The sequence below is a fragment of the Odontesthes bonariensis genome, chromosome 3 (genome assembly GCF_027942865.1).
Source record: "Odontesthes bonariensis isolate fOdoBon6 chromosome 3, fOdoBon6.hap1, whole genome shotgun sequence".
NCBI lineage: Eukaryota > Metazoa > Chordata > Actinopteri > Atheriniformes > Atherinopsidae > Odontesthes > Odontesthes bonariensis.
Window position 1 is genome coordinate 44,133,801 of NC_134508.1, and position 26,478 is coordinate 44,160,278.

At 40.3% G+C, this 26,478-nt stretch overlaps 1 protein-coding gene across 1 annotated transcript; it reads left to right on the forward strand.

Annotated features, from left to right (window-relative positions):
* The first annotated feature begins 1,253 nt into the window (after positions 1 to 1,253).
* lamb3 (laminin subunit beta 3) lies at positions 1,254 to 26,466 on the forward strand. Its single transcript, XM_075461879.1, has 23 exons — positions 1,254 to 1,349; positions 1,432 to 1,479; positions 3,916 to 4,070; positions 10,998 to 11,112; positions 11,360 to 11,433; positions 11,717 to 11,908; positions 12,396 to 12,459; positions 12,548 to 12,738; positions 12,955 to 13,075; positions 14,391 to 14,579; positions 14,663 to 14,818; positions 16,365 to 16,558; positions 17,694 to 17,790; positions 18,515 to 18,890; positions 19,095 to 19,255; positions 19,400 to 19,611; positions 20,491 to 20,697; positions 20,829 to 20,973; positions 21,097 to 21,304; positions 22,868 to 23,009; positions 23,116 to 23,292; positions 24,310 to 24,457; positions 24,865 to 26,466. Exons 2-23 carry the CDS (start codon positions 1,455 to 1,457, stop codon positions 25,002 to 25,004), a joined length of 3,489 nt encoding a protein of 1,162 aa, XP_075317994.1. The 5' UTR covers positions 1,254 to 1,349; positions 1,432 to 1,454; the 3' UTR covers positions 25,005 to 26,466.
* The last annotated feature ends 12 nt before the right edge of the window (positions 26,467 to 26,478 follow it).

The following is a 26,478-nucleotide window of genomic DNA, read 5'->3' on the forward strand; positions in this document are numbered from 1 at the left end:
CAATCTGACAGATCACTGCCTGCAGGGCATGTATTGTGTCTGGAGAATGAGTTTGTCTGTGTGACAGTGAATCCCCTCTCTCTCTCTTTCTTCCTTTTAGGAGATGGAAAAACACAAAGCAATGTTTTGCTCATACAGTTTGCGGATTGAAGATGAACACTTCTACATTCTGACTGAACATACAAAGAGAATGACACAGTTAGGCTGTGCTGAGACATGCTTGTTGGAAATTCTGGCATTTAAGGAATTTCCCCTCTTCAGTATGCAGAGAAGAACCCTGGACAGAACATGAATAGATTTGTCCTGTGTCACATATTAATGCTACAAAGTGAACTGTATCTATACTCAGAGTGTCGTCTTTCTACAAACGTTACAGCTTAGAGAATATATGAAGTCAGTTCTTTTAGTTTAGGGATGATACGAAGAGGCGGCATGGAAATGTTTCAATTTGAAGGTTAATGTAATTATAGACATAGACGTATTTTTCTAGAAAGTTGTGAGGTATGTAGTCAGATGGATTGTATATTTGGAAAATAGCATTAAGCACAAAGCATAGAGGAGAATGATAAATCAAAATCAAATCAAATCAAGTTTATTTATATAGCACATTTCATGTACAAACAATTCAAAGTGCTTTACATAAAATAAAAGCATTACAGCAGGGAGTGGAAGAAGCATTAAAATACATAAAAGAACATAAAGATAAACAAATAAAATCATTTAAATTAATTTAAAAACAAGCAACAGTCCAGATAAGTTCAAAGATATCGTGCAGATTTCCTGCATAGACACATGAGAACAGAAATGTCTTTAACCTGGATTTAAAAATGTCTCCATTTGGTGAAAGTTTAATCTCCACTGGCAGTTTGTTCCACTTGTTTGCAGCATAACAGCTAAATGCTGCTTCTCCATGTTTAGTCTGGACTCTGGATAAGAGGAGAATGTCAGTAGAATGTATTGGAAAGTCTTGGCCAAATTCAAATGCTGACATGATGATGGAGCTTGAAGTCCAAGGTTTTAGTATTTAGGATTTACCCTCGGGAACACAAATATCCAGTAAAAGTTTAGCAAAGATGTCCTGTAATTCTAAACAAACCAATCTACTAATAAAGACTGCTTTCTTTTTGGAGTAACAATGTTTTCTAATGCCTGGGCTGGTCTTGTTTTTTTTTTCATCTGCCTGCATGTCTGAGTGTGTGTGTTGATTCATGAGTGAAGGGCGTGGTGGTGAAGGGCGCGACTCTGACACACTCTGTCTCACCCTGTCCAGGTGACACAGAGTGTGTCTATAAAGCTGCAGCCCGGTAACCGCACATGTTCATTAAAGCGAACAAAAGAGCTGGAAAAAGGTGAGCTTCAGATTTAAAAACACCATCAGCTGCTTGGGATTCTGTTTGTGGTTGCTCACGGCTGCTTTCTTATCTCTTCCAGACATTTCATAAAAGGAACACAACATGAGAATATTTTTACTCCTAGCAGGTAAGATTTCCTACATTTTCTTTTCATTGTTTGCAGTAACATTCTAAATCCATAAAGTGGTTGTTTAATTTCCCAGTTAAAGGATACATGCCACACCAGATGCTTCTGTTCCTTAAACTGATCGCAGCTTTTAAAGCGCTCCATCTCTTTGATGCCACACGGTTACGTAGCTATTAACACAGGAAGGATTTCTGCCTTTGCTTTTAATGTCTTCTGCTGTGGCAAGAAAATGATTTAGGGAAAAAAGCGAATATATTTCTTACAGCTTCTAAGAATCAGTCCTCAAATCTTCTGTGGAAAAATACAACGGCTAACCTTTACCATATGAAATAACAAAACTACAAAAAGTTATTACTGTTCTGTTGACAAATGAATCAACTAATTGCCTATTTACTTATCCTTTAAATTACTGTACAATATAGTCTCCGGGCTACTGTGGTGTGTGAAATTCAACTACAGTGTTAGACGATGACCAACCATGCTTTCCTGTCTCAATAGCAACTAACAGGACTGTGAACATTTCTATCAATGAAGCTGAACACTTTCCAAAACACTGTATGATGTAAGATTTACAGTATTTAAGAAAAAAAAAGGGCTTCTTTCAGGGACATTTTTTGGCTTCAACTGCAAGTTGCTGAGCATTATAAGGGTAGATGCTGATCCCCCCCATCTGTCTACTACAAAATAATACATTTCAATAATAGATTTTTTTCGAAAATGTTCACAATTACAACAATAACTGAAAAAAAAGAAAGAAACCCCCCCAAAAATTCATATATTGAAATGATAAACACACAAAACTTTGCTTGGCGAAATTATTGGCGATAAATCTGAAACGAAAGAAAAAAGATGTTTGCTTAATTCTCACTGTTCTGTCGCCAGAATTCCACATTCAGGTTTACTACAATAATTGTTAACTGTCTCTTTTTTGCAATAAAAACAACATGAGAGCTGGAGGGGAGAGCAACAGAAATGCTGTTAGGAAAAAATGTATTCCAAAGGCTAAAAGTCATATGTTAATGATCTGATCATTTCAGTTTTATGTAAAGTTGTCAAGTGAGTTCACACTCCTGAAGCTCTTCAAATGCCTCCAGGATGTGGTTCGAAGCAGAAATTCTGTAAGAGAAATCTGTGCAGGCTGGAGTACAAAGGCACAAGCACAACACAAGTGTTTTCTGGGAGTAATGCGCTGTGGACCGAGGAAACGCTCATTTATTTGTTGGCAATAAAATGAAGTTCTTAAGCAAACGAACTGTTAAACATTTTGGAGGTTCTGTTGTGCTGTGGGGCTACTGCTACTGGTTTTAGATGCATTTAATGTTTGAAAGGAATGACCAAATCAGACAGTTACCGATGTATTTTAGATGCTTTAATGTGTTACTTGGTTTGAGGTAAATCTCACATTCTATTGCACGGAAGGGAGGTTGAAAAGTAAAAGTTACACTGTTTTAAACTGGCCAGCAATCCGTCCTGACTTTGCAGTGAAACATTTTTGAGAGAACAGAAATGTGAGCTTGTACACAAAGTAGTAGGCAAAAACTGGAGCTGTAATTGTGTTGTTATGTTGTACTTATAGGCTTTCAGTAAGCATGACACAAGAAAAATCGTTGTGTTAGTCCCACCATGACCAAACTTTTAAAATACTTCCAAACATGTTAGTCCACCTGAGATCATTCAAAATCAAGTTTCTCAAAACAAAAAACAGATAATGCTGTTGGGCTTTGAATAACATCTGCGTGTATATGCTCAACCAGCTGGAATGGGCTTCGGTGCTCTGTTCATGTTGCAAAGTTCCAACTTTTTGAAAAAGTCCATCCCAGCAGCCAGCCATCGGTTGACAGGCAGGGTACAATTTTCACATGAAGAAATAAGGAAAGGCACATTTGATCTTCATTCATTTCAGCAGCATTACTTTATGAAGTGGCACTACTCAAAATATTTACCAGTCAAACTAAATCAGATCTATTCTTGACGAATGACAGGTTTTACACTTCTCTATGTTTTTTAACACATATGTATTTCACCTAAAAACCGAACCCTGACTATCTGTCAGTGAATATTGCTATTCTTAATAAGGAACTATAAGCTTACTGAAGACCAAACTTCTTTGTACTTGGATATAAAAAACAAATTGGCTGTGAAATGTAAATCCTATCGTACATTTATTCACTTGTGTTAGTTGAATGGACTGTCTTGCCACAGTCTCGATAGTGGACACGTTGACATATAGAGGCAGTCAGTTCAGCCTCTGTGTATTTGTGTGGCACACTTACACAAACATTTTCATGTAGATATTTTTGTCCAGGGTGGGGATTTTGTAATATGTCAAATGTCAATGATAAATGGAAATGTTTATTGTGAACTGGGGAACTAATGTTACTGATGACAACCTGTTATGACACTGCATTCCTGATTGCACTGCCTTCTTCTTGACAGCAATATCAGCAGTATCTCAAGCTCAGAATGACTGCTCTCTGGGGGCATGTTACCCACCAGCCAATGACCTGCTCCTGGGCAGAGCTCACCGGCTCCAAGCCTCCTCCACCTGTGGCCTCACAGGCTCTGAGGTGTACTGCACCCCATACCAACAGGTACGTGTTTTGAGGGGTTAATTCATCTCATCAAGCATTAGAAACACGTCTTTTGCACACACTGTTTTGCGTTCCATTCATATCAACCTCAGTCTATTCAGATGATTTATTTGAGGCATACTTCTATGGTGAGAAACACAAAGTACTTTTCAAAATAAAAGCTGTAGTTTTGAGTTAGATAGAGGGAGAAAAATCCCATTAGGAGGTTAAAAAGTATCCGTATTGAAATAGAGATGTTGGCCTCGTAAAAACCCAATGGGGGCACTGCAAGCAGCGTTCAGCCTGGTCGCTTAGGTTAGATAATCCCTAATATTAATTAATTTCACAATTTGGGATGAATAAATGGATCTCTATTTTGAGTTTTAACCAGGTGATGCAGCTCAGTGAAAAATAGGGAAAATGGATGTGCTTGTGGTGGTTTTGGTCAGATTTCCACTGTATATTTGTTAAACTGTCTGATTTTGGTGCCAAAGAATCATGTTGCAACTGTACTTTTGGCTGATGTCTGTAAAGTCTGCTGCCTCAGCACAATCAGTCTGGATATAAGTGCTGATTTTGAAATAAGAGCAACTGTCCAGAGCAGAGGGTACACAGTGAGCAAGAGTCAAATGTGTCATGTTGCAGACTTTGTTCTTGCTCAAAGTAGGGAGAGAAGAGACCATCGCTCTCAAAAATACTTTTTTCTCAATTTTCTTTTCTCAAACTTTTTCTATAACAGGTGAAACTCCACGGTCATTATTTTCAGCTCGACAAACCTGACAAAAAAGATCATTTTTTGTATTTAGTATGTTCTGCAACTAAAATTCCTCCAGACATTTTGAAATAGATGCTCAACAAGATATTTTCTGTGACATTTCTCAGCTTTGTGTCAGATTTGTAAAAGGAATGGTGCAACACACAGCTTACGGCTTACAAATCACAGTCCAATAAAGACAGTGGAGGAAAAAAAGCTCGTTATTCAAAGTACTTTGAACCAAATGTATACAGACTATTAGACATAACAGATTGGCCATAATACATGATCAGATTTGTATCTGGTACTTGTGGAAATTTGTAAATAATAATTTTAGAAATTGTTAGCATTGTATAAGTTAAGTTAAGTTATGTTACATCACTGACGGTAGATTTAAAGTATGACAGATTTGGATGGATGGGACTTCACGTTTAAGGTTGATTCAGTGACCCATTTGGTAACTGAATGCACACACATGAGAAGATTTAAACTGAATCTGAAAATGTTGTCATCTGCTGAAAGGTTTTGAAAGTGAGAGGATGGTACGGGTCTGCACTGCAAAGCGGGTTTAACATGTCCATGTTATCTTGTGGCTATATGGTGTAACTACCCATTACAATGGAGATCTTTGTGAACAACTATGATGCTGGTTATCATCTCAGAAGGTCAACCCAGGTTATCCGACTCTGGATGTGTGAGCACTCATGTCAAAGCAGCTGACAGTTACACTGCATATATCTAGAGGGCCAAAAAACTAAAAAAATAAATAAATAAAAAAAGCTGCTGCAGTCAAAGCAGGAAGGAAGCTAACAACTGACTGTGTTAATGCATACATTTATAAGCCGATCGTTATCACTAGCAGAAGTACATTTGATTAGTAATGATTGTATATTTTATTGAATGCATTTGCAGCAGTTGTGTTCTTGAGGTATATAAGAGAGTTCCAGTCTTATTCTATCAGATTAATGGCAGATGGACTGGACTCATATATAGTGTTTTTTTTGTCTAGCTGACCACCAAGTGCTTTTACACAACAAGCCACGTTCACCCATTCACATTACATGGATCAGTTTGAACGTATTTTGGGGAATTTGATATGCTGCACTCTGGCCCTTTTCTCACTCTTTGAAAAATTGTTTGTACCAAATCTTTAAAAGTCAGCAGGAACAGGCTAACCATTCTCTGTTTTAGGGTACATAAGCATTTTCTACCGCTGACATATCTCATGAAGTCTTTGACTCCAGTTATGCACCCTGGTAGGAAAGCGAACCAACCTCATGACTCCAAAGACAATCTGACACCCCAGAGTTAAAGTTGAAGTTACCTCATGAAGCTACGAAGCGTGCTTTGTACAGGCACCTGATGTGTGCAGGTATGTGTCCAATAAATGCACATCCTGTATTAAATTCAGGTCAGAAGAAAAACAAGGGAGATGGATTACCACTCCCAGGCTCCATAAAATTCTAGATTTGATCAATTATTAATATTAAGATCAGATTTATTAGTCATGCATACATGCATACACACAAAATTTGTCCTCCGCTTTTAACCCATCGAACCTGCCAACCTTCCAGTGATTGGACGACCGACAACCACTCAGTCACGGCCGCCGTTATCAATTATCAATTAGGGTTTGTGATATATTTTGTGAAAATGGGCTGGTGTCAACTGTACAGGTCATAGTGCCTTGCAAAAGCAAGTGTCCACAGTCTTTGTGGCAAAACAAATAGGACCCATCACAAAGACGTCAATTTTGTTAGATGGAGGAAGTTTTGGGACATCTAAATTGTAACAGAAGAATGGAATGGTAAAAACAGATTAGGTCCAAGGATGAACTCTCATAGGACTCCACATATGAGACCAGCAGACAAAGACACAAAGTTATGATCATGGATGTCGAAACACTTGACAGAGAGGTATGATAAAACAAATAAGATCTGAGATTCCTGCTCAGTTCATTGGTATGTCAGACAGGTGTGATGAATGGTGTAAAACGCTGCAGATACAGTGCCTTGCCAAAGTATTCGGCCCCCTTGAACTATTCAAACTTTTGCCACATTTCAGGCTTCAAACATAAAGATATAAAATTTTAATTTTTTGTGAAGAATCAACAACAATTTTGAAGTAGAATGAAATTTATTGGATGTGTCAAACTTTTTTAACAAATAAAAAACTGAAAAGGGGGGCGTGCAATATTATTCGGCCCCTTTACTTTCAGTGCAGCAAACTCACTCCAGAAGTTCAGTGAGGATCTCTGAATGATCCAATGTTGTCCCAATACTACAGATTGAAACTGATGAAAAATACTGAGACCCTCCAGCTGAGGGCAATATACATAGATTATACATAGAATACATAGAATCCATACATAGATTTAGACAGAGGCCTCCAGATCTAGTTACCAAATAAATGAATTTGTCCTAGAGGTGGAAGGTCATACAGACAGAAACTTGGGGTTAAGTATGTTCATGTTGGACCAACATTTAGCTCACTGGGATGGGCGGGTGACAAATATATACCCCGTCGCAGCTGTCCTGGGTTTGATTTGTAGCATGTAACCCCCTCTCTCCCTATGACCTTTCAAGCTTCTTGAAAATATCCTCAATTGGTGATGAACCGAGTCTTCTGCCTGAAGAAAGTGGGGCGAGTCTGCTCTCTTTTGGGGCTGTAGTATTGAGAACTAATTTTATAAGTATGCCATTTTTTTTGTAGCTCGTGGCCTTTATTGGAAAGTTGCTTGAGATGAGATGAGGGCAGAGAGGGGGGGGGGTGCAGCCAAGCACCCCCAGCTGGGAGTTGAACCCGGGGTGGATGCATGGAGGAGTTTCAGCCTCTGTATGTGGGACGTCAGCTCAGCCAGCCGAGCTAACTGGCACCCCATAAGTATACCATCACTATCTTAACCTGCTCTATACATTTGGATTAATAACTCATTTCTACACAAGTAATGTGTAGAAAGTAATCCAAATAATTGCCAAGCTAGAAAATAACAGTAAGGCTATTAGTGAATCTTAAAAACAGTGCCAGACCTCAACAGCCAAACAATATCAAACCTGTTTGTTGGAAATCCTAATACAGTTCACATGTATTATATCGTGTGCCGTCAGGTGGTTTTCATGTCTTTCTTAGATTTGTTGGGATTCAGCACAGCTGAAATAAGTTAAAATGTAACCTGAACCTTCTTTTGCCAATACAGACACAGATAAACTTAGCGAACTAATTGTGTCACCATGTCCACAGTAGACTTTACACCCTAACTGTGGGGCTAAAAGCATGCTCAATTCGTAGAGGCTGCTGGCACCAAACAAATGCACACAGAGTGTATTTGCACATGTGTTTTAGGTGAGTCACTGCAGTGCCAAAAGCCATAAACTTCAGATTGTTCCTCGTTGAATAACTTTTAACCTGCATTGAGTACAAAGTCAAGATTAAAGTCCCAGTCGTGCTTTGCAGGGTGAACTGAGGTGGTGAAAGTGGCATGAACACACCTTTGAGTCTGAATATCCTTTATCACCAGAGATTAGATAAGATCCCTCCTTTTGCTTTTGAAAAAAAACCTGTGCATGTGATATTGAACATAGTGTATTTGTTTTTATTCAATTGTGCCCTACAGGCAGGCAAGGACAATGTGATATCATGCTGCTGCACATAAATAGCATACAATTTCAAGTTCATTGCCCCTTAGAAAGCAAAGCTATGTCGTGTTTTGGGATTGTTTTGTAATTATAGTTCAGGGTATCATTGGCTATTACTACAAAATGTGAAGTGAAAAACAAAAATGTAGTCTTTCACACAGTGTGACGTGTACGTTCATGTGAAGTTGTATTCACGTCATTCTAAGACATAGTAAGTGTATTCATTCCATTCTGATACAGGACAGGCAAGTGTGTAAAGTCATTTTTTCATGAATTTACATTACGAGTTCTCAGGTCACTGCATAGGTTTGAATTTATTTAGTAGAGTTCAAACAACACCAGAGTGGTGCTGCTGTGTGGTTCAGGGTGGAGGAATGCTTCCTCGTCCCCAACAAATTCAAACAATTTACTGTTGAGCAGATGCTTGAAAAGTTTGGAGCTCTGTACTAAATCTGTCCCAGACAGAATGGAGACTTTTCTCTTTTTTTTTGGTGTAACTATAGGTGAAAATTGTTTTTAATACTACATTACATTATTCTCTTTTCTTCCATTCATGGTATCAGTCACAGTTGCCTGGACCCTGTCTTCAGACAATTTGTTCCTCGTATGATTTGGTGTTCATTGTAATATCAATATCCCAGTCAGAGAAGGCTTTTAAAACCATTTATTTTGCATACAGACACATGCTCTGTGCTACCGACGGTACACTGATGTAAAGTATCTTCAGTACGTCTTTCTTTGTCCATGACACATTTTGATGTTTACATTTTTTTTAATAAGGTGGAAAATTAAGTCTTTTGATCTTGTAATTTAATCACCTGTAAAATTGTGAAATTTCCCAGAGTAGTACCACTATCAGTGTGTTAAGGAATTAAGATAACATGCCCTGAAAAATTCATGTTTAAAATGAAAGCATATTTGAAATGAGCTTCATATTTATTAGTTAGCCTTTCCTCGGTCTCTTTCAGCCTAGAGGAAAATGCATTTAAACAGTTTTGATTGCACAATTGTATATCAGTGTGTGTGTGTGTGTGTGTGTGTGTGTGTGTGTGTGTGTGTGCGCGCGTGTGTGTGTGTGTGTGTGTGTGTTGAGACACGTATCTAGAGGGGAAAACACTTTCAAGGCCTTTATGTTGTAACGGGAGCAGGTCGTTTAGGCCATTGGCGTTTAGGCCGCAGTCGTTTAGGCCCCCCTGCAGTCGTTTAGGCCAACATAGGAGTCGTTTAGGCCAGGCTACCTGAGCAGCTGAAATCTTTATTATTGTACATTCGTTATTATTTGAAGTGGGCGTTTTATTTTGAAGACGGTTTGTGCAGTTCCTCTTCCTTTCTTCACGTTCACCACTCGACATGTTTACACCGGTGCGGCAGTCACTGACGATGTAAGTTATGTTCATACTGATGTGAAATGAATGTGTACATGTTACTTACCTTTCTGATAGTGTTTTCTTGCTCCTGGTGTGTATTTGCACTCTTTAAAATGTCCGTTTCTGCTCGTTAGCATGATCGCGATTTAGCATTGTTAAGCTAACCGAATTTGTATTATACAGCATTATTGTCCAATGAATGTGGCAATGCGGATGATTATTTCCACAATTTTATGAATTTATAAATCACCATTTATTAAATAAAAAAAACGTTTCCACACTAAAGTTGGTTATTAAATAATTTACCATCGATATGTAGGCTACCCAGACAGACCAGTAGAGCTGACTTATATCTTATAATAACGAATGTACAGTAATAAAGATTTCAGCTGCTCAGGTAGCCTGGCCTAAACGACTGCAGGGGGGCCTAAACGACTGCGGCCTAAACGCCAATGGCCTAAACGACCTGTATCCGTTGTAACAATCAGCAGCCTAGTTGGAACTGTTCCCTTCAGTGAAAACAGATGTAAAACTGATGGAAGCAGCAGCCCAGCTGTGTATAATGGGAGTGTGGGGAGACATCTAAGTACATACATTCACAAATCCTGAGGAGCATATGATTCTGCAGCAGTGGAAAAAGAGAACATTTTCTTCAATTCTGAAACAATATGAGAATAAACGTAATATTTGGGCATCAATAGACAAAGCCTGTGTAAATGCTGATTTAAGGGTCAGCAGATATTCACCTAAAGGTCATTTTCTGCATAAAAAACATTTACGGGGTATCGCCAGTTAACTGTACATTGAATTGTGTTTTTAGTTGTTGTTTTTTTAAATTCAGTAGCAGTTCATTTGATAACAGTTCATATTTTGTCCATACAAAATGGAATCAGGATGAGCAGCATACACTCCTTCCTCAGCTTTTTGTGGGGCAAAGGTTGTGCTAAATTTTTTGATAGCTCTGTTTGTTCCCCTCAATGCAAAGCTAGCACAGTCAGTCATCAGGCTTCCCATGGAAAACATATTCGTTTCTCTTTCCTCTGGAGACTCAGTGACAGCAGAGCAGGGAGGAACAGTTTGGGCCAGTTTCAGGGCAAAACATTACACTCATTGAGACAAATATCGACATATACATGCACCAAACATTACACTGTAACCCAGCAGGAAACAAAGTATTTTAACTCTTTGACAGAGGAGGATGAAGTGCTGCCCATGTGACTCCAGAAACCCAAACAGCCAGCTGGCCCACACAGTTCAGGATGTCCTGACATCTTCTGGACCAGATAGATGGTGGCAATCCAGAAAAGGTAAGCAAGGGAAGCAAGAAAGTCAACACTGTACAACCTGATCCTGAATTTGAATTTACTGTCAGTAGAAGTATCTCCTGATCTGCTGTCCTGTGTTATATCACTGGAAATGTGCTCTCATCCACAAAATAATTCTACTTTTATAAAAAAAAAAGAAGAGAATAAGAATAATATTTTGATGAAGGATGTTGTGCAGTTGATATGCCGTTTAAATGATGGAGGTTCTGCTGTGTTGGTTATCCTGTAGAGGTGAGTCCAGTCACTCTTCAGTTGGACCTCAACAACCTGTTCCAGCTTGACAACCTGGTGCTGAGCTTCAAGGTAGGATTCAGCACGTAATTACTACAGATATCAGGAACATGTTGTCACAGACACATCATCATCTTTTCTTCTGTACACTGTATGTGATCTCAAATCCATTCAAATATTTTACACAGAGATTTCAGTATTTTTGCCCACACAAATGGTCAACTCTGCATATCATTCGACACAAACTATTTTGGTAGATATAGATTTAAAACATATTTACCAAGCAGGCTGGACAAAAACGGTTCATTCTCCCTATTCATTTCTTTATTCATAAAATCCATCTTCTTCTTTGCAGGGTCCTCGTCCCAGTGCCTTTGTCATCGAGAGGACACTGAATAATGGCATGACTTGGCAACCTATGCTCTACTTGGCCACAGAGTGTCAGAAAGCATTCCCTGGCGTCCCCACATCAACTCCTCTCACCCTGGAGCAGACTTATTGCCACACTCTGCCCCCTGTGTGGACAAATCCATACCAGGATCACACAGTAAGAACAAACATCAGCCAGGTCTTCAATCAAATGTTCTAAGATGTTCCTGCCACAGCACCATAAAATGCTTCATTTATTGCCTTCTGGAAACATGGGTGAAACATTTTTGCTTTTTTTTATTTATTCAGTATTTTATGATTGTATTTATGTATCTATCTATTTATTAGGTTTTGTTTTCATTTTCAGGATGCAGACAATAGTTCAGAGTAGAATTTTTGAATTATTTCGTTTAACATGGTCCTCGTATTCTAAATCCTAAGAGTTTACACAAGGATGATGGTTTACATTTTCATTGATCACTTTTAGAGACACGTGGCACACGTTACAGTGTGAAACTATCGAATCCTTCGGTGTGGATATGCTTTGGTATAAAGTTCTTAAAAAGATGGATTACAATTCAGTGACAGGAACCCAGAAACCCTGTGTTATGAAATAATGAAAGATGGTGTGTCAAGAATGAAAATAGAATCATTTTTGTCTGCAGGTTGAGTTCAGTCCAATGCGTCAGTATGCTTTTGTCCCAGCTCCGAACAGCAGAAAGATTGCAGGTATGTGTCTTGTGATATCAGCAATGAATTCCTGGCTAAAGAAATGGGAGGGAGGACACACCCAGTCTGACAGCTGTTTTCTCTGCAGATGTGACTGGGTTAACGGGGCTCAGGGTGAGGCTAACAGAGCTCGGTGATGTGCCCCGCCTACCAGGCCGAGGTCTCAGTAGGTTTTATGCCCTGAAAGAGATGAGGGTGATGGGCAGTTGTATGTGCCATGGACATGCTGACCGATGCCTCCCAGAGGAATCTAACAACCCACTGTCCTATGCCATGCAGGTATGTATGAGGAGCTTATTCCAAGAGCATATCAGGCCTCCAGTCTGGGATGCCATCAGACATCATTTGTGAGAAAGATCCCTGGTTGCTGACACGGCAGCTATTTCTGCCCCAACTACCAAAGATTAAATGTCACTGTTGAGTGAGAAATGTAAAGAAAAATGTCCTGTTTGCTAATTGAGCTTTGCACACTGATTCATTTCTCTGTACCTGCAGGTGAACCCTCAGTGTGACTGCAAGCACAACACAGCAGGTGTAAACTGTGAGCGCTGTGCTGATCTCTACAATGATCTGCCCTGGAGAGCTGCGCAGGAGGCCCACCCTCACACCTGCAAACGTGAGCTCATGCCCACCTGTTGCTCCGTCACCATGACACACACAAACAACTTCACCAGTTCCACACTAAATCAAATAGTGCTAAGGTTTTTTTGCCCTTGAAAAGTCTGAAATCCATTTGTTAAAGCTCACTTTACTTAAACAATTTTCAGGAACAGCAACAATAAAACTTGATGATATGGAATTCATGTAAGTTCGTGGTGTTGAAGCAGTGAAACCCTGAAGTGGTCCGACGGCCTCGCTCCCTGCTCCTGTCCTCTGCACAGATTCTGCTGGTGTATTCTGAAGTGGCATTATATGTATGCAACGGTCATGAACTGGCCTGATTTACATTCAATTGGAATTCATTCTAATTGGATTACAGCGATTTGTTTAATAACTGGATTTAATTCAACTTTTAAACTCTCTATTCAAACTATCTTCAGATAAGACATATGTTGTCAAAATGTTGCTGCTACATACATAAAGTAGATTTAACTGAACTGAATAGGATAGCCATATTAGACTGGTGATAAGGTGAGTCCTTTACACTTTACACCCCCTCAAACCTTTAGCTGCTCCATTCAACCACCACAAAGCCCCCCATCAAGGCTGTGTTGGCAATGACATTCGCTCTCATAAGGAAACATTTAAATGAGGAGTATTTCCCTCATGCCACCTGCTGGGGCAATACTTTACAAGGTGGAAATATGAGTTGTATTTCGGGGTATGAACAAATAACAGATAGGACACTTCTTGATATCAAAAGGCCAAAGACTTACTTCACCTCTTAAGCAAATCATGTAAATTATGGATCAGGTTAAATATTCCTTTATGCTTAAATGGGTGAAATGACAGAAGCATATGAATGGCAACACTGATTAGAGCTGGATGAATGTTCTAAATTCTAAGGCAAGGTGCTTCAATGCTTCCTTTCCTTTAGCTTAGGAAACACAGGACTGTCCTTCACAACGAGATCATTCTGTCCCTGTTCTGTTGACAATGTTATTCAGTTACTTGAGAAACGCCTGATTACTTTTATAAACGCATACTGATTAACTCAAATTCATGCAGATTGTGTGAGGGGGAGTAACCTGTGACAATATTGATGTAGTGCTCTGCTGAGATGCGAGCGTAGCAGGTTTTGCGCTGCTCCTTTAAACGGCCTGTGGAGAAAAGGCTCAAAGCTCTCCCTTATAAACTGCAGCACTTTGCCATTAGTATTTGCATATTGCCACTTTGTGCTTGTCTTCAGGGTGTAAGGATAAAATAGATGCACTTTGGATTATCTAACAGTATTGTACACCTGTTTACCAAGTCTTTTGCTCTTTCTTCAGGCTGTGAGTGCAACAACCACGCCCAGCGCTGTCATTTTGACCAGACGGTGTATGAGGCCAGTGGGCGTAGAAGCGGAGGAGTTTGTGAGGGTTGTATGCACCACACCACAGGGCCGAACTGTGACCAGTGCGTCCCAGGCTACCAGCCAAACCCCCACAGCCAAATGGACCGTCCCGATGCATGCATTCGTAAGTGAAAATAATCCCGAAGCCCCTTCATACAGCACAGAGTAATACAGCATCTGAGCATCTGTTTGTCCTGTGGCTTCCAGGCTGTATCTGCAGTGCAGAGGGGGCAGTGAACGGTGGCCGGTGTGACGACAGCACAGGCTCTTGTCAGTGCAAAGTGAATGTTGAGGGTCCCCGCTGTGACCGTTGTAAGAGAGGATTCTACGGGCTGACTGCATCTGATCCTCTGGGCTGCAACAGTAAGTCATCCAACAACACTAACGAGGAACTTACTCCTCTGGGATTTCTTTTCATGCTGGCACTTTTTATCCACCCTTCAGTAGCAGTTACTTTCACGTGTAAAGTTTAGATTTTTACATTCAGATCAGGAGTTTATGAAAATGAATGCTTTGTTATAAAAGAATGAAGCCAAACAATAATTCAGTCATTTTTTAGTTTTGATTGACAGAACATTGTGATGACTACTTTGATAAGTATTCGTTAATTTAAATGCAAATACAAACATTTGAAAATCTTAATGAAATGCTTTTAATTTATAATCATCACTCAACTATTTTTGCTTCTCATTTTATTTTATTTCTTTTTTTTTTGCAGAATAATGTAAAAAAACAGAACAAAATGTTTGAAAAGAGTAGCACGTTGCTTACACATGAATGTAAGAGGAAAGTGAAAATTTTACATCATAAATATCAATGTAAGCCTTTTTCAACATTTAATTTATTCATATTCATGGAACGATGAAAAAAATCTGTCTTAACAATTTTAAAATTGAATGTTAGTGAATGTAAAGTGGGCTTAATGAAAGAACACATTTGGAACAGAGATGTGTGGAAATCCATCCATCCATCTTCTATACCCGCTGAATCCGTCGGTCGGGTCGCGGGGGGGCTGGAGCCTATCCCAGCGGTCACTGGGCGAGAGGCGGGGTGCACCCTGGACAGGCCGCCAGTCCAACATTGTAACTTGCTTTAGCTTTTTATGAATTGCTGTGTTGGCTCTGTTTTTAACATTGTTTGTTCATTCTTTTTTACTTTCTCCTTCTCTTAATTGCTTTTGCTATTTCCCTACTTTGAATACTTTTCCAAAAAATGAAAGTGGTTTTGACAGGTCATTAACCTGTGGCCTCAGTCCTAAAAGCAAGTGAAACTAACCACTAGACTATTCCTACCACTAGCCAGGGTGAGTGTTACATTCCATATGTGTGAATGCCAGAACTTGGCAGCATAGACAAAAGGATGCCACACAGTTGCACACTGGAGGAATAGGATGTGCTTCTCCTCTGTGCTCAGCCTGGCTTCGGCAGCAGTGTTACAGTTTGGATGAATAAGATTGTGTTGTTCACACTTTGAAAGGGAGAGCAGTACAGAAATCGGAAAATCAAAAAGCTATTAGGAGTTATTGCAAAAGTAATACAGAAATTGCTTAAACAAAAGCTACTAAAATGGCAAAAGAAATAGAAAAACAGCAATAATTTAGAAAGAATAAGAAAAAAATCATAAATAAATGACACAATAGAAATGTCAAAAATGGAAATGTTTGCACATTTGATTAATTCCATGTTTATTCTTTCCTTTTTTTTTTTACAGATGAATCATTTTTTGGCACACTTTTATTTATTATTTTGGCATACATACAACTTCAGTGCAGGACATTGTGTTCTAACAGGGTATTTGAACAGTATAATATTGATATTTCCACTTCAGCTAAAATGGTTTTCTTTGACTCTGATCTGTGAAGAGTACCGTGCTTCTTCCTAACACTGACTTACGGAATGCTGTGCTCCAGGGTGTTCCTGTTCTGCAGATGGCTCCCTGTCGGGTGTATGTGACCCTGTGAGCGGCCAGTGTCCCTGCCGTCCCCATGTCCACGGTCTGACCTGTGACAGCTGTTCAAAAGGCTACTGGAAACCATTCCTGTCAGAACGCTGTCAACCCTGTGGCTGTGAGCCCACTATGTCAAACAGTGACACCTGTGACCAGGTAGGACTTGCACCACCAACCTCACCACTATGGCCCTAACAAGTGAGCTTCAACCATGTTAAGATTATCTTGTGAGAACTCGGACATTTCTTCCAAAATGAGACTAACCTCTGTGTCAGCACAGCAGTCCACATTAATGGCACAGTAGCTAAATCTCAAAAAAGGAGAGATCTGCAACCAAAATGCTTAAAGTTGAGAATCTGGACTCAATGACTGTGGTTGAATATATGTCTTTTAACCTTGCCGATCAATTCAAAACATGTTCAAATAAAAACAATTGACTTGACTGGCTAATTGGTTCTAATGTGCTGGTTAACTTTGCCTGAACAGAGCATAGTTAGCTCTGTAAACATTTATTTATGAAAGGTATATGGCAATCATTGGTCTAAAAGGTTCATATTAGGTCTGTGTAAATGTAGTTAGTGCCTTTGTGAAACACTATTTATACATTGCTCCCTGTACATGGAGCGCCTGTGGCGCAGCTAGTTGAGTCTTCCAACTGCAGGGTGTCCACGAGCAAGACACTGAACCCCAGTATGTTCATCAGTGTGCAGTTGTGGAGAATAAATGTAAACTTACTGTAAATACAGTGCTTATATTGATAAGATGAACTATATGAGTGTGTGTAAACTAATGATTGAGAGAAACAAAGCAATTTATAGAACCTAGACCATGTTAAATGAATTAAATGGAGAAGAGAATGAACAAAATGCAACATGAGACGTTAATGTTGAAATCTTGCTAATGGTTCACAGAAAAATAGTGATCTAGTTACTAAGATGATTAAAGAGAATCTGTAGACATGTTTAAGAGGACTTAAATATATATGGTATATGATGACGTGAGAAAATTCAATTCAATTTAAAAAAAATACATGAGCATTTTATATAATTGTATACTTTATTAAACATATGAATGAATGAGAAATAAACTCTTGGTCTGTCCCATTCTTCAAAGAAAATCCCAGGTCAACTTTGTGAAGCATTGCTTAGAATTTGGCTGTAACTGTACTACACCTCAGAGGTTGTGGATGTTCTGTCCCTGGATCATTTGCAGAGAACAAATGACAGAATTGAAGTTTGTCCTGATTTGTAATGATACAAGAATAAATTCTTTTGCTCTTTCTTTATTCCAGCTAACAGGTCAGTGTCAGTGCAGAGCAGGCTTTGGAGGCCGGACATGTACCGAGTGCCCAGATAACACATATGGAGAACCTCTAAGAGGCTGCCAACGTGAGTCGACTTCTTTAAATACTGCATGGCGCAAAAAGAAAAGAAGCTTATTTATTAAAGGAGGCTTTGATTCCATGTTCATCCTCTGAAACTCTGTTAAAACAGACTCTAAGATTTCATTCAATTGAGTTTATTTTATATAGCATTAGAAATATAAACAGAAAGCACACAAGGTAGTAGTATTTGTGTATCAATATTCAGACAATTAGAATGAACTTGGAATTATTCAACAAACTAATCAATGAAATTAGAAAATTGTTCAAACTGACAATTCCTGCCTGTATCACAAAATTGTAATATTTGAATACACTTTTGGAATAAGGTCATTAATGATGAAGACTGGCAGTAAATGCAGTACATGTTAAAGGCGACAGGGGGAGCTGACAGCGAGGCAGGGTGAGCAGGTCCAGCTGAGGGGAAGACTCATTCACAGTGTTAAAGAAAGCAAACTCAATGGTGTTGTGAAGAAAAGGGATGTAAAAAGCTGCTGGTTTGTCATGTTCAAGGCCAAACAGACAGACAGAGAGAGAGAGAGAAAGACTGCAACTTAAACTGATAGAGCGGCGCCCTGGACTAGATTCAGATCTCTCTTAATTGTTGACTTCAGGCATTTGCACATATTAGAAATGAAATTGAAACATGTGGCCTTGTGAGGATTGAGCCCTGCTGGTATGTGTGGTGGTGATTACTTTATCTTCTGATCTTCTTGTCTCTTCCCTGACAGCATGTAAGTGTGACGCTGAGGGAACCTTCGGAAAAGGTTGTGACAAGCAGACAGGGGCCTGTTTGTGTCGGCCAGGTGTCGTTGGGACTCGCTGTGACTCTTGTGATGCTGGACACTGTGACTCCTTCCCTGCCTGTGAACAGTGTCCCTCCTGCTTCTTCACGCTAGACTACCAGCGAAAGAACATTAGCTTAGTTCTGGAGAGACTTTCTCCCAGATTCCCCTCTCGTCCTGGAGATGATGATGTTCTTGAAAACTTTGGAAGACGTATTCGGACTCTTGAGTCCCATCTGAACCTGATCAGGAATTCTATCTCCCTTCCACCCAATATTGTTACACAAGTTGATGATGCTCTATCAAAGCTCGACAAGCTCAGGTGAGCAGCTCCTCAGATCTTCAGGGAAAAATGTTTAGTCTCTATACTTTAGTTTGAAAAACTGAAAATAAACATTTATCACACCTTAAAGGTTTTCATTTTTTTAGGAATGTGTTTTCTGACACTGATGATTGTAATTTTCCCATTTTCTAATACTATTCTAATACGTTGTTTTCCTGATGACCAACTGTCATTGTCTTGCAGGGGCAAGGTGGACAAAGTTAACGATGATCTTTCTCCCATGGGAAGACTTCCTGGTTTGGAATCTGAGGTGGACAAACTGCAGGCTCTGATGGACAGCCTCATTTCCTTTTACAAAGATAAGAAAGATGCCATAGAGAACTCCATCAGCGCCAACAATGCAGGTTAGAAAAAGACCCAAAAGTTTCTGCAACAGTTGATAATGTGTTGGATGGATGGCTGGTGTTTTTAGGTCACAGCAAATGAAAGAGGTTCAGTACATCTATTGCATAAAATACACTCAAGTTGACTTTTTGTATTGTATGCAGGGGCATTTATTGCCATCAAGAATGCCTATGATGAGTCTACAGATTCAGCCAAGAAGGTGAATGCCAGCGGAAACACAGTCAAGGAGTCAGCTGATGTGAGAGAGGAGGCTAAAGACATTCAGAATCAAGTACAGCCAAACAACATCAGAGATCTGAGCAAACTGAACCACAGCATGGCCTCCCACCCAGACCTCACTCCTGTTGCCAAAAAGGTACCTGCCAGGCTAACCCCCCTCAGCAGAGCACACGCTGCAGCATTGTGAAAGCTACAGCTTAAAAAATTTGTACCAGAAACAAACTCTTGATCAACAAATTTGTATCAACTGGTATCCTATCTGGGTTGCACGGTGGTGTGGTGGTTAGCACCGTCGCCTCACAGCGGGAGGGTTCCAGGTTCAACTCCTGGCTGGTTCTTTCTGTGTTTGTATGCGTGGCTTCTCTCTGGGTACTCTGGCTTCCTCCTACTGTCCAGAAACATGCATGTTAGGTTTATTGGTTTCTCTAAAATCATCCTTAGGAGTGTGTATGGTTGTCTGTCTCTGCGTGGCCTGTGATGGATGGGCAGCCTGTCCAGGGTGCACCCTGCCCAATGACCGCTGGGATAGGCTCCAGCCCCCCCGTGACCCAACTGATGGATTCAGTGGGTATAGAAAATGGATGGATGCTTTGCAATCTTCAATTTCCCGCTGTATCACCTACAGAAAGGTTGGCCATTGGGCTTTAGGTTGAGGCTAAGAAAAAGTTCAGGAACCATTCTCAGTGGCAGTGTTCATTATCTGTGGTGTAGAATATGCCCACTGCCTATCTGACTTCTAAACATGTGGCGTCATCTGACAGAACTGTAGCTCTAAAGCTCTTCAAAAGGACTTGATATCATCCTCTGGAGACTGTGAATGTTTGCTGAGCCCTAGATGACATTCTAACATGTAACGAGTGACTGTCTCTGTGTTAATGACGAAACTGACTACTGAAGAGACTAAAACACCAATGCTATATCATTTGACGGACAATTTGGAGTTTCGTTTCAGGGACACCAGTTCTTAGATCACTGTAAGATATGCACCTTTATGATTTGTGACTTCATTTTTCAGGTGTGTGGCAGTGTTCAGTCAGAGCCCTGCACCCCACTCCTGTGCAAGGGTGGAGATTTGTGCCCACCAGAGGGGGCCACACCTTGTAAGAAGGGGACAAAGTGTGTGGGTGGTCTGCCGCTGAGCAAAAGGGCAAACGCTGATGTTAAGGATGTGAAGGACCGATTGGACAAACTCAATGGAAAGATCACAGAGGCTGCTGAGATGGTACATGCTCATTCTATCAGCTACGTAGGCACATCACTATAGCTCTGTTCTGTTTCTTTTTCCAGATTATTCTTAGATTGTACAGCAGTTTACAGGTTCTAAATCATTATTTTACTTTCATTCCACTGAAGCTCCAAAAAACACAGGAGACGGCGAAGCAGGTGAAACAGTCTGCGGAGAAGCTATCCAGCAAACTGGAGAAGGCCAAAGAGGAGATAGAAGAGGATTTAAAAGAGACACGCATTGTTGTAAAAGAGCTCAAAGACTTCCTTTCAGGTACAAATTAGTGGAATCAGTCATGGCATTGGTATGAAGTTTCACAGGGCATCTCAGAGTGACTCTTCGGATCGTCTCTCCATTGCAACTTTGATCTAATTTTTCCACATTTCCTGTGTCTAGACCCATCCTCCAACCTGACTCAAATCCAGAAGGTGAGTGACTGGATCTTAAAAGCCAAGCTTCCCCTCAGCCTGGCTGTTCTGAAGAGGAAGCTGGAGGAGCTTAAGAATCTGGCAGCAAATCTACCCAACAGCACGTCTGTGCTGAAGGAGGCAGAGCCACAGCTGGATGACGCCAGGAAACTGCTGCTGGAGGCCCAAGCTGCCAGGTGTGCCCTGAGACTCCACTGTCAGACAAAACGTGGCCACCCCTCATGTTGTTATTTTGAACGATTATCAACTTTGCATAGCCACAGCATCTGTACATAGCAGATTTTCACTTCTGTCTTAATCAAGATGCTGCCTTTTGCTTTGTGCCCTCAATATCGTCTACACCTGTGTCCACAAACAATCTAGAGCCAGACAATTTATCTGTAAGGGGGAAACACACATGAGCTACCATGAGATTTGTGTATTCCAAACAGTATGACCATGTTCTGGAGATAATCAAAGACTGGAAAAGTAAGTGGTTATAAAACACAGCTGGAGGAACCTGTTTCAAATAAACAGGGTAATTGGCAACAAGTCAGTTACGTGATAAGGGTTAGAAAAAGCACCTTGGATAGGCAGAGTCTCTCAGGAGCAAAGATGGGTAGAGGTTCAGCAATTTGCAAATAGCTGTGGGCAAATTGAGGAGCAATGTCGGAATAATGGGTCTCAATGTAAAATTGCAAAAACATGGAATATTTCACCGTCTACATCCATCCATCCATTTTCTATACCCCCTTAATCCAACCGTAGGGTCACAGGGGGGCTGGAGCCAGCCATGATTGGGCGGGGGGCAGGGTACACCTTGGGCAGGTTGCCAGTCCATCACAGGGCCACACAGAGACAAACCAGCACACACTCACTCCTATGGACAATACAGAGTCACCAATGAACCTGACATGCGTGTTTTTGCACGGTGGGACATGGTCGGAGTACCCGGAGAGAACCCACGCATACACGGGGAGAACATGCACAGTCCACACAGAAAGAACCCAACCGGGATTTGAAACAGGGACCCTCTTGCTGTGAGGTGACGGTGCGGACCACCACACCACCGTGCAGCCATTTTGGAGCATCATGAAACACAAAATACAAAAAAGCTCCACGACTGCTGAGCAGCTAGAATCCTCTATCAGACAAGAATGGGGAAACGGCCCTCTGCCAAAAGTCCACAGCTGGGCTCCTCAGTTCCAGATGTTTACAGATGTTGTTAAAAGAAGGGGATGCTACACAGTGGGAAACATGGACCTGTCCCAAACTTTTTGTTTCCATCGGAAGTTGAGCTGATATTTTTCATTAAATAGAATACAGAAAACATTTGACTATTGTGAACACCTAACCTGCTGCACCTGGAGACTCAAGACATTAGCGGCAGTGTTAGTGCTAGCAATAGAAATATGGATGCGGCCTATTTTTATAAATTGTCTCCACCTAACTTGTTTGTAAATACTGAGATTTCAAGAATGCAAGTGTTGATTCAAAGTTGATTCAGATGTGAGCTTAAAGAGAAATATCCAGACAGATATATCCAGTAGAACATCACTAAATACACAATATAAAGAGGGGAACTTACATTTAATCCAGAATGAGTCTACGTTTTCATATATGGTAACAGACTTCATTACTTGTTACTGAAATAAAAGTACAAATGAAAAATAATGGAAAAGAACATGTACAGTACATCTGTTAACATTTGTAAGTCTTCAGACTGATGAAAGGTGTTTTCTCTGGTTGTGTGTTCGCAGAGATGTTGCACTGGGAGTGAAGGATGATGTGGACTTGCTGGTGACAAAGTTCAGCGCAGCTGAGGGCTCTCTCTCTGACCTAGAGGACAAACTCCAGGATAAGCTGGCTGTCATAGAAAGCCTCAACAGCAACTTGATGCAGGTAGGAGGCGCTGACACGGCTAAAAATGGATGGGATCCATTCATTCCAATTCCAGAAAAAGTTGCACATAAGGCTGTATGTACTGATTTGTTTTCTCTTCTTTCAGTCAAAAGATCAGCTGAGCCCAATAGAGAAGACATTGGATGATATATCAACACTGACCAATCCATTGAAACCCCAACTGGATGAGCTAAAAGACTTGCTGAAAAATGGAGGCCAGTTGGCTCAGAATGCAGAGGAAAAGGCAGACAGAGCGAAGGACGAAGCGATTGCAGCCAAGCAGGTAAGGACATCTGGATTATTTAGTAAAGCTGAACATTGTTAGCATAAATTGCATGTCAGTCCAGTCCATGCGCTGGAGTCAGGGTGCTGATGGCACCACACCATCTGCTCACCATGACAAGCCTAACACATGCGTGGAGTGACCTCATAGTTTGGTCTCACATTTCACATCGGCTAACAGGACTGTATATTGTGCAAACTTATATTTGGTGAATCTTTCATTTGAACTTGGACCAGTCTAAATATAATAGTAGCTTATCAGAATGCCAGATATGAATTGCACACACACACTTATTTGAGAATCTGAGTGGCATAAATAGCGTGGGGATTGGCTGTGATCGACTCTGTGAAGGTCTGGTCATCTCAATAAGCTGAGAATTCAGACCAGCTCCAGGTAACCTCTACTCACTGCATGGCTGGAAATAGCCTGGAGCACTTTATTCACCTGGCTGAAGATAGTGATCCTTCATCCAATATCTTGCTGGTACGGCTTGAGAGTTCCTGCCAGTTCCCGGATGATTTTACGAGGACCAGAAACTCCTGGGAGACCGGCAGCAGGTTCTAAGTCTGTCCATTCATGAAACACAAGCTTTGTTCAAGCCCGTCTAAAAAAAAAGCGAAAAGGTCTGCTGTCTGGATGCAAGAATGTACTGAGATCAAAGCAGATGTACATACGAGATGTTTAAAAAGATGTATTTTTAGAAGGTGCCATCAGGTGAACGATCGAGAATGAGAGACTTGTTTTGTATGATTGTTTCTAACGTGCTCACTTGAATGGCAAATGACGTTAGTGCGTTTACATTTTTAGATATAATCACTGATCCACTTATTTCTACTGATTAAACCATTCAATGCACATCCCAGGCAGTTCTGTGTAACAAACCATTTTGGCTCTGAGTTTATTGTTGTCCTGCTGCAGAGCGAATCAAGGAGCCATCAGACTGATGATGGAGCTGTTTGGATTAGAATCTAAACTGCCTCTTAATATATGTCCTCATGCAAATATGTTCATTTGAAGGGTCTGTTGGCTGTGGAAGAACAGCTTGATCGTCTAAAAGATGAAGCTGCCCCTGAGGCAGAGCCTGAGGACGAACGACTACTGAAACTGCAGGAGGATGCTGGAGTTCTGGTTAACACCACTGAAAACATGATGAAGACACTGGAGGGTAATATAGCAATAATATACTATCCATAATATAGCAACAGTGATATAGCAACATCCCTCTGCCACTAGTTGTGTTTCCATTTTCATGTTCAATAGATTATTTGTAATTTCCTGTAATGTGGATTGAGAATCTGTCATTTATCTCAGACTTACTTTACATACGTGTCCAGATGTTTTTGCTTCTCTTGGTCATCTACATTGGGAGAAATCAGTTTCTAACTGGGGAAAAAAATCTGTATTTTTTTTTACTTTTCTTTGTTCTCACACAGACAATATGTTTGTTGTGATCTTTTAAGAAAAAGTCTCCCAGGTTGGGTGTGTATAAAAAAATGAACACAGGTCAGTAAAACCCACAGTGAGATTTGGATAAGTTACATGGTCAATGCTTGTCATCTTGTCTCTCTCTAGGAAAAGCAGATTCCCTCAGAGGGCTGCAGGATGAGATTCTTCAGAAGTCATCAAACCTTGACGCGCTTCATATCAAGCTGAAAGACCTCCTGGAAAAACTTCGAAAGAAAGCCCAAGATTTTAGTACCTGCCAGGGCTGAGCATGCCAGAGCACATGTGCAGCCTTTCACCATTTCCACCCACTGTCTCTGTCAGCTTTTGACAGCTTTGGACATTTCTCTCAGCAACAAACCAGATGAGTGGACCTGATTGAATGTATTGCAACTCGCAGCACAGATGTAAAACATGATCTGAAATAGCGATGACTCTCTCTGTATGAACGGTGAATATTTAATTGAAATCCGTTTTATCAGTTTATTTAGAAAGAACTCATTCACAACATATATCAATCCAAGGCACCTTTAACAGACAATAAACAAGTTCAATATCATTCCCATTGGATACAATCCAATTATTATTCAAGCTGTTGGAATCGAATTAGAATCCAATTTAATCCAGTTTATCAAAGGTTTATTCATGTCAGACCAGTTTGTTTAAAAAAGCCTCACCAACAGAATTCTCCTCTTCGGTCCTGGGCGTGCACGGGCTGACTATGGAGAGAACTTCCTTTAATGGGAAGAAATCTCCAGCACAACCGGAGTCAGGCAGAGAGGCCACGTGGCATGACTGGTTGGGGGTTGAGAGGACCAAACTAAATTAAGTCAAGCTTAATTCTGAATTAGTTTCATCCTCATCACGTCTGCCAGTTTTCCCAGAGACTTACACAGATTTGATTTGATTTTCAATAATTGGCACAACAAACTGTCCTGAGTGTTTGTTGCAGGCTCTAAGAATGGATTTGTTGAGGTGTCATTCACTGTCTGCCTCTCATCATTGAGTGTTTTACTTTGAAAACTGTATTTTTTGGTATGTAACTTCATCCAGGTTTGTCACTGATTTGATGACACATTACGTCAGCAGTTAAAAAAAGGAAACTGGCTTCTCATATTGCAAAATTTCTCATGTTTTTCTTTGTTAATATCCAGAACTGGGTGTGAAATGTTTCTTTCCTAGGAGGTTACCTACAACAGCGCTGGAAGCCTTATATAGTAGATTATAATCTCACAAACATACAACTCCTCATTAAGAGGATAAAAAACAAGCCATTTATGACAGGTTGTTTCAGTTAAAGCAGGTTTTCAGGACTTGGAACATCTATATGAATAAACCCTCACAGGAGAGAGCAAAATAACAAAACTGTGTTTTTTACAGTAAAACTGTTTTAAAATCAAGAACAAAATGATAAAGCTGTTATTTATACAGTGAGAACATTGTACCATTATAACATTCAGGATTTGATCTTCAAAAGAACCTGGAATCCAGACTGTGACAGGCACTGATAGCCAACGGTTTTACCTGAAATACACTCCAGTTTTAATCACAAGCACAAGACCTTTATAATCCATGGAGGGAGACTGAATCAAGAAAAAAGTAACACTGCAAAACAGCTCTTGTATATTTCAGAAGTGTAGAGAGGGTGAATGTTAAATTATTTGTTTTCTCTTTTGCATAATATGTAATGTGGTTGATGCAGTTTTTAAATAAAAACCTGTTTCTGGTCAAGTCAGTGTCTTC